Genomic DNA, 8,333 nt, shown 5'->3' on the forward strand with positions numbered 1-8,333 from the left:
ACATTTCTAATACTATAATTATACACGATTAGTATGAATTTAGTCGTGAGATATTGTTTGTAATAATGTAATATGCATGGATTTTGCCAATCTGATTCCGCTTGACCACTATATGAGATTGTGTGTCCGAAGACAAAGTCCTTAAAAAATGATGATATTCACTTAAAAACACATGCAGTAAGATTATATTAAGTTGTTTATTACGTTATTTATCTTATAATGATCAATAAATAATTAATATCTTCAAAACAATAATATCATACTCATACATAATACCACGACAATTAATACATACGTAGAGTAGTATAAACAAATTAAAGTCGGCTAACCTTGCAGTTGGAAAACATACGTACGTACAGTAGTATAAACAAAAAAAATTGAATTACAAAAGAGGGAGTGTAAAAGCACAATTGTTGATATTCAATTTTATTATCATCACAAGAATGTGACATGGGCAATAAGGGCCTCAAATTTGCATTGCACTTGTGAAATGTCATTTTCCCCAAGAGTACAAAGTCTATGAAATAAAGACTTCCAGCAGATAGATCATATCGACTTCACTGCTTATTTGCAACAAAAAAGCTTTACTTACAAACTTAATTGTTACATTACATACCATCCCACCTTTCACGAGCATATATTATCTACCATTACTTTTTGGTGCGCCTTTTTTATGGTGGTTGTTTCATGGCCACCTATTCATCTACAAAGCAAAAGTTTCCCTTTACAAAAGCAAACTTGGTAGTTCAAGTATGATTTTTTTTGTTTTCTTATATTACAAGAAGCAACCGCACACCTCTAAAAATCTTACCCCAAAATTATAAATTATAAATTAAAAAGCGTGCAAAAAATATGTGCTGCAAATAACTTTTGCCATCCCTTTTAGGCATGACATTAGCTACTAATAAGGATTAAGATGTCATTTATTTTGTTAATGACAAGTTGGACCGTCTTCTTCTTCAATTTTGTACCCCTCCTCGGCTAGCCAAGTCTCCTTGTACACGTACCACTTGGCGAATACCAAATACACAAATAAATTGACCACGCTCAGACCTACGAGCAACCAGTAGAAATAGTCAAGCCTTCCTTGGTTTAAGTTATCGGCTATCCATGGGTGCTTGTTACCGGTGATGCTGTGCACCAAGGTAACAAGGGCCGAGCTAACGAAAAACCCTAGTGAAAGTGTTGTCAAAAACAGGCCTGTACTCATAGTCTTCATTCCCTTAGGGCACTCCCTTAAGAAGAAGTCAAGTTGGCCAATGTAGGTGAAAGCTTCACCGGCACCCACGAAAAAGAACTGCGGTACAAGCCAGAAGACGCTCAATGGGACCACTTGGTATGGCTTGTTTACCAACCCATGGTCTTGCGCAGTTTTTAAACGTCGGATTTCAACAAGAGCCGCGCATATCATGGAAATAATAGAGAAGACTAGGCCAACTCCAATCCTCTGAAGTGGAGTAAGACCTTGAGGGTTATGAAGGACTCTAGAGGCTATTGGTACGACCACACGGTCATATATTGGGACGGTGAGGAGGATGCTACCCACAAAGAACACGGTGAGGGAGGCAGCCGGGATTTCGAATGATTTACCAATGCGACGGTCCATGGTGGTGGCTTGGGAGACGGAGAAAGTACTCATTTGAGCATAAATGGTCCAGAAGATAATGGTGGTTGCCCAAATAGGAAGCATCTTTAGCACCAATTTAACTTCCTCTACATCAGTTGAAGTCGGCAAGTACCATTTGTTCACCTTAGTAACAACTGCTGGCATATTACTATCTTTGATTGCTGCCTTGTCCAAAAACCTATATAATACAATACCACCATTATTAGTTTTACTACCACGGCACTAATGGAGAATATATAATATTAATTCTATCAATTACGATGACCAATTAAGTTGTTACAAGTAGTATATTATAACATGCATTGCATAACTTATTGCTTGTGAGTTGTGACTATGGTCTCATCAAAATTTACCAAGTGCATGTGAATTCTTATTTTTCACCCTTATACGTTAACTTGTATAATGGAGGGCTGACCCTTATCCTCTTCAATTCATTATGGCTGGGCCCCGCTTAAAATGCTCATCCAAAAGAGATGAAATATCAAGGCCTTGTCCGTATCAGAGGATCGGATAATCTATCAAAGTCTGAAAGATTTTTGTTTTAATTTTTTAAATATAGATATATATTTTGACAATTACTATTATATTCATTATTCCACAATTGAAGTGTAGCATGTGTATTTACTCCTAAGATTCCAAAAACTCCATTCATCTAACCTTGTTTGTGTTTATTTTTGTCTAGCATGAAAAACTGCTCATTCTTTGTGTTTTTATGCAAGGTGTGGACATATAGGGACGAGGGGATTTTTCTTTTCTTTTCTTTTCTTTTTGATGAAAGAAACCCTTGTAAAAAGTTCTGGTGTCACATTATTAACTCTAAGATGATTTTTTGTTTCTTAATTTGATAATAAACGTCAAGGTACACGTATACGATTGCGAGTGAGTTAATCATATACTCACTTTGTTTTTAAATACTTGTTTTATTTCTCATGCGCTGAGGTTTAGGAGAAATTGAAGAAAATAATAAAATATGGAGGTAGTGGGGTAGGTGGAAGGATACAAAATTGTAAAAAAAAAAAAGCAAAAGTAGCGGAGAGAATTGGAGGTTAAAGTATATGAAATTAATAAAATATGATTTATTTTGGATCCACTAATTGTGATAAATGAATTAAATATTGTAAAAGCTTTCTAAATAAGAAAATGGAGCAAGTATTTAAAAACGGGTGAAAATAAAAAATAGAACAAGTATTTAAAAACAATGGGAGTACGTGTGAAATACGTGCTTGGTAAATAGGAGGATGGTGACCTCCAATTCTAAAACAGTAAGCCGGGTTCATCGGGCAGCAAAGCAAATAAGTAAAAGAGCAGTATAGTAGAGCAATCAATGAGGGCACAATAATGTGTGAATAGTAATAATAAGCTGGCTGGCCAATGAAATATAGGTTATGCAATAATCATGGACGACTAGGGCCAAACTTTGTCTGGTGTTATTGATAAATGGTTTTGGATAGTCAAAATTAAAGCCAATTTTCTAAATCAACATGGCCCCATCTAGATCATCTACACGTATGTTGTTCAAACAATCAACTAACACATTTTCATATACAAAGACCTTTATCGACTAAATACTTTGCTCATCCTCCAAATCAAATTTATCATAATTGATTTAATTTTATACCGAAAATAGATTTTGCTAATTCAAGATTTGTCTTTGCTACAAAGGAGTTGCTTAATTTTACACATTATTATTAAAGTTGTTGAGAAGGAAGAAAAATCGGTTAAGTTAAAGAAAGTAGGCATAAATACCACATTAGCCACTTTTAATGTTTGTCTTATCCTTGTTAAAAATAGCCAATAATGACTATTATTAGTCTAGTATACTTAAAAATTTTAATTTAATGTTCACACACGACCTTGATTATAATTATATTTATGTGGCCAATAAATTAGCAGGAATAACTAGGCTTGTACGATTCCACTGCAATATTTATGTGTCAAATCATGGAAAATAATTAGAAAAATCTTGATTTGACAAAACTTTTAACTTGGTACACACGATGCAAGTAGTTAACTAGTTTTGATACTATTGACAAATAATATTTTGACTATTTTTTGTGATTTTGTATGACAAAATATATTCATGTGATAATATAGATTTTTTTTTTTTTTTTTTTTTACGGGAATAATCAGGTGACTAATTTTAATAGCCTTAGGGGTTGTTTGGTTGACAAATAAAAACATGGGAAGTTGGAAATCCTAAGAATTGAAATTCTTTGAAGTTGTTTGATTGACAAATTTATGGGAAGTAGAAATTCCCATGAATTTCCACTTCCCACAAAATGGGGGAAGTTAATTACCTAGGGGGACCTAAGTAAGTGGAACTTCCCATTGAAATTTCCACTTTCCTTAGTTAACCAAACACTTTTTAGAATTTCCTAGGAAGTTCAATTTCATGGGAAATCAAATTTTCAAGGAATTTGCAATTCCTATATTCAACCAAACGAGCCCTTAATGTATAATTTATTTAATTCATTTTATATAAATTTTACATATTGATATTTTGAGATATTAATAGTTAAATTTGTGCTTAATTGTGATGCAAAAGAAAAAGATTTTGTAAGGCATGTCACATGTGCGTGCAAACTGTTGTGTGGTGTAGATCTCATCATATATAGTTTGATCAACATACCATGTTACGTCTCCCTTTGTCTAATCTTCAGGGCACCGAATAACATGCAGCTACTTCATTTTTAAGCTTTCTTTTTTGTGGTGTGCCTCTTACCTATTTCCTATGCTAGTTGATTGATATTTTTATAAACCTAACACAGTACATCCTTCACTTAACTTGAAATATTAAGCATAAATTATCATATTAATTGTGGTTAGGTATTGTAAAATGAATTATCATATTCTTATAAAGCCCTAGCTAGCTTAGGATTGACATATTTTTTTACTTTTCACAATAAGTTTTTTAAATTGCATTTAATATTTTTTTTTTGAACGGGCATTTAATATTACTTAATAGATAAAGTGATACAAATTAAAAGAGTAGTGGTCGTCCGTTAATTATGTGTACTTTTTAGTTAATTTCATAATACAATAAACTAGTCGAGTTGTCTTATCTTATATCATACATGATATATTTAAGAGTCGGCCAAAATAAACAATTTAAACATGACTCCGCGTGGAATGACCTATACATGTTACCGAAAGGAAAGAAATAAAAACGGATAGACAAAAAATGAAAGTAGTGACCTGAATTGTTTGCTGTGAGGCAATTTTTGCTTCTTATGTTTGCCACCATCAGCCAAATCATCAATATTGAAAAGAAGGGATGAATCAGAAGGTAACTCCATATGCCTCTTCCTCCAAGCAGCGACAAAAACAGCAGCAATTTGAGTCAAGGGACTGCCAACAAGTTTCTTAAAACGGTACCGTCTTGTACCGCATAGAAACACTACTAGAGCCAGCATAATACAGCATGCACATATACCATACCCCCACTGCCTTCCCATGTTGTCTTGGATGTACACCAATACTGTCACTGCTGCTAGTGACCCTAAACTTATGAAGAAAAAGAACCAATTAAAGAACTTTATCATTTGTGTCTTTTCCCCCTTGTTCGTCTCATCAAATTGGTCCGTCCCAAATCCTGAGACACTTGCCTTCACACCACCCGTCCCTAGCGCCGTAAGGTATAGTGCTAGGTAGAGCACCCCTAGTTGCATGTCTGAGGCCGGAGTGCATGTGTCCGACCCCTCTTTGCAAGCCGGTGGACGGAGGCTTGGGATTATGGTTGATATGGTCAACACTGTCACACCCTAGTAACAAATAATCATAAAACACCATCAGTACATCTATTTTAACTTTTAAATAAGGTTAATGGAACATGCACAAACTTTGGACACATATTCTTCCAAAAGGTCCTTTATTATAGACTTTACTAATACGAGTAGTTAAAAAAATTAAATTATAGAGAGATGCTATTTCGATGGGAATCTTATGAGCATGCATCCAATAATTGCTTGTAAAAAAAGTTCATAGTTGATAATACTTCGTACCTAGTATATCAATTGCTCATTATAGTCTACATCAATTATTTTATAATTAACTCTAGTAGTTAGATATTAAATATTAATTCCAATAGAGTGGGAATGTGGGCCTTACTTCCTTGTCTAAGCCAAAAGAATAATAGAACTTGTTCTTAAATTACTCATTAATACTCCAATAATTGTCATTTTTTCTCGTTTGACATCTTTGAAAGTAAAAAACAATGAAATCGCGCAAATTTCGCTGTTTCTTTGTAGCTAACTATCCTTAACATTTAGCATAATAGTGATGCATTTGCGCACTTGCCGCATAATTTCTTCCACTCATGAAAACTTTAATTTATATTATAGTGGTCGTGGGGGGTCTTATGATATGTTCATGTATCCTATAATCCTTTGTTTAAAATTAAAGTTGTTAAGAATACACTTAATATATTCCAATACAGTAGGAATGTGGGGTTGAATTCTGTTTCATATAATAATACAGTAATAAACCAAGATCTACTATCACTTTTTATAATTATTAAAACATCCATTTTTGCTTGATAACATATCTGCTAAGGTTTGCATAGTTGTATACATACATATCCTATATAATTAAATTGTGATGAAATTTAACTATTTAGGTTGAATCAAAGCACTTACCAATGCTTGAACTGTGGCGAAGATAGCAATGGTTAGATACCTGTCCAATACAACAAGGGAAAATAAGTCGCAACATTAAATAGACTAAATACAAGCTACAACATTCAATCATATTCATATTCAATAAAATCACATGTTATTTTTGTTTATGTTACTAAATAAAAGTAGAAAATAAAGTTGTTGATAGGCTGAAAACTTAACAGCAAGAAGCAAAAATAAACTTGTTGGTTGTCCCATGTATTTTATTATTGAAAAAAAAAAATCCATGAATACTATAATAATGGTTTTAGGTCCAATAAATTTTTATTTTCTTTTTAAAATTTACTAAAAAAAAAAGGAGTAGTTTTTTTTCGTAAAATGAAAGAGAAAGAAAAGGGAGGTTGGTAGGTAGGAGGGAAATAAAAATAGGAGAAAAAAAAAACGGAAGAAGAAAAAAAAAAAAAAAACTAACCGTCCAAGAAAAGTGTCAGCAATAAAACCGCCAAGGAGGCAGAGCATGAAAGAAGTGCCCATAAAATTAGTGACAGTATTAGCAGATGCAGCATTGCCCAAATGCATCACTCCCGTCAAATATGTCACCAAATTAACCGCTATCCCAAGTGTCGTCAACCTTTCACATGCTTCTCCTCCTGAATCAGTAACACATTTTTCATTAGGATTTCTGTTTTTTTTTTTTTGTGACAACAATCTATGATTCAAGTTGTACAGCTTTATAGTAACTCGTATGTAGGATTACATGATGGTGCTTGTCATACTATACCAGAACATGTGCTAACTTACAAATAAAAACAACCCGACTTCCTCCATTTATCCAATAAATTAACTAAAACCATTAAATTCCCACTTGAGTTAACGTTGCACCCATATTCGTATATAACACATATATTCTGGTAGTATGAGACAACGGCCTCACAAGTCACCACACAAACAGAAGAGTTGGAGTACCATAACATGTAACGGGCATGTATTATTATTTATTACGAGTAGGACAAAATAAAACATCAACTCCGATGATATAATATAAAGAAAAAGAAATGAAAGTAGTAGCAGAGTGCAGGTTAGAATGAAGTGAGAAAAAAGACCTAAGATCATGGCAGCACTCTTCCAGCCACCAGTCTTGGATCTGTCAGCAGGGTGACCCTTGTAATTCCAGGCGTCAGAAACAATATCTTTACCCATTTCCATATCCATATTCGAACCCGTTTTTTTACTAGCTATACCAGGTAAAGCCATTTCTCAGCTTCTTCTATATTATAATCAGGTAGTTCCCCTGTTTTCGGAGGAGAGAGAAAAGAGAAGAACAAGAGAGAGAAGAGAAGAGTATGAATATTTGATGTTTGAATTATGAAAGAGTGCCACCAGAAACGCCCTTATTTATACAAGCCTTGGACTGCTGTGTTGGGCGCTTCCCGTCCACGTCTCTCTTTGCATAACCGTTAGATAATTTTTCATTTTTCATTTTTTATTTTTCAATGCACTTGATTATCAGATTGTTAATTCAAAACCTTGTTTCATTAACTGACACCTGACCATCCATGCCAACATCGACTGACACCTGTCAATTGCATCACTACATTTTTTTATAACATAGTTTAAAATCTTTTACAATTATACAATTGTACTGTCATTTTTTAACACTTAATCACACGGTTCAGATGATCACACCCCTTTAAAAGCCTAATTAGTAATTTTTTTTTCTTTTGTAATCTAAATTTAAGGATCCGTTGTCGTGAGTGATTAAATTTTAATCCCCCTTAAATTGTTGTTGTGGGGGATCGAACGCGCAGTTTTCCCTATCACCACTAGCTATATCAGCAACTAATTAGTTTATTGAATAACTTTCACTTCTCTGTTTTTATTTAAAACTATCAAATCTCCTATTGTTTTTTTTTTTTCCTAAATATACATGCTACATATATATGGTGCATTCTAGTTATTATTTTATTTAACAAGTGGTAGAAGATTATGATTGCATCTAATCCAGCGCGTATAATTAAAGAGCAAATGTCACTTATGTACAGTGCATGATATCATTTTTGGATTACCAACAATTTCATTCTCAACTGCGTTAA

The 8,333-nt window shown here is 33.6% G+C and overlaps 1 protein-coding gene across 1 annotated transcript; it reads right to left on the bottom strand.

Moving 5' to 3' along the window:
* Positions 1 to 397: 397 nt before the first annotated feature.
* On the bottom strand, positions 398 to 7,614 carry LOC145594924 (protein NRT1/ PTR FAMILY 6.3-like). The gene is made up of 5 exons (XM_081651277.1): positions 7,344 to 7,614; positions 6,713 to 6,890; positions 6,262 to 6,301; positions 4,823 to 5,388; positions 398 to 1,805 (listed from the first exon to the last, which is right to left on the bottom strand). Exons 1-5 carry the CDS (start codon positions 7,492 to 7,494, stop codon positions 932 to 934), a joined length of 1,809 nt encoding a protein of 602 aa, XP_081507403.1. The 5' UTR covers positions 7,495 to 7,614; the 3' UTR covers positions 398 to 931.
* Between the last annotated feature and the right edge of the window lie 719 nt (positions 7,615 to 8,333).

Source organism: Chenopodium album, chromosome 2 (genome assembly GCF_948465745.1).
Source record: "Chenopodium album chromosome 2, dcCheAlbu1.1, whole genome shotgun sequence".
Lineage (NCBI taxonomy): Eukaryota > Viridiplantae > Streptophyta > Magnoliopsida > Caryophyllales > Amaranthaceae > Chenopodium > Chenopodium album.

Coding starts and splice junctions, on each gene's coding strand:
- LOC145594924 (XM_081651277.1), bottom strand. CDS start 7,494: ATGGCTTTACCTGGTATAGCTAGTAAAAAAACGGGTTCGAATATGGAT. Junction 6,891..7,343: donor GAGTGCTGCCATGATCTTAG/GTCTTTTTTCTC, acceptor TTACTGATTCAG/GAGGAGAAGCATGTGAAAGG. Junction 1,806..4,822: donor CCTCACAGCAAACAATTCAG/GTCACTACTTTC, acceptor TGTATTATATAG/GTTTTTGGACAAGGCAGCAA.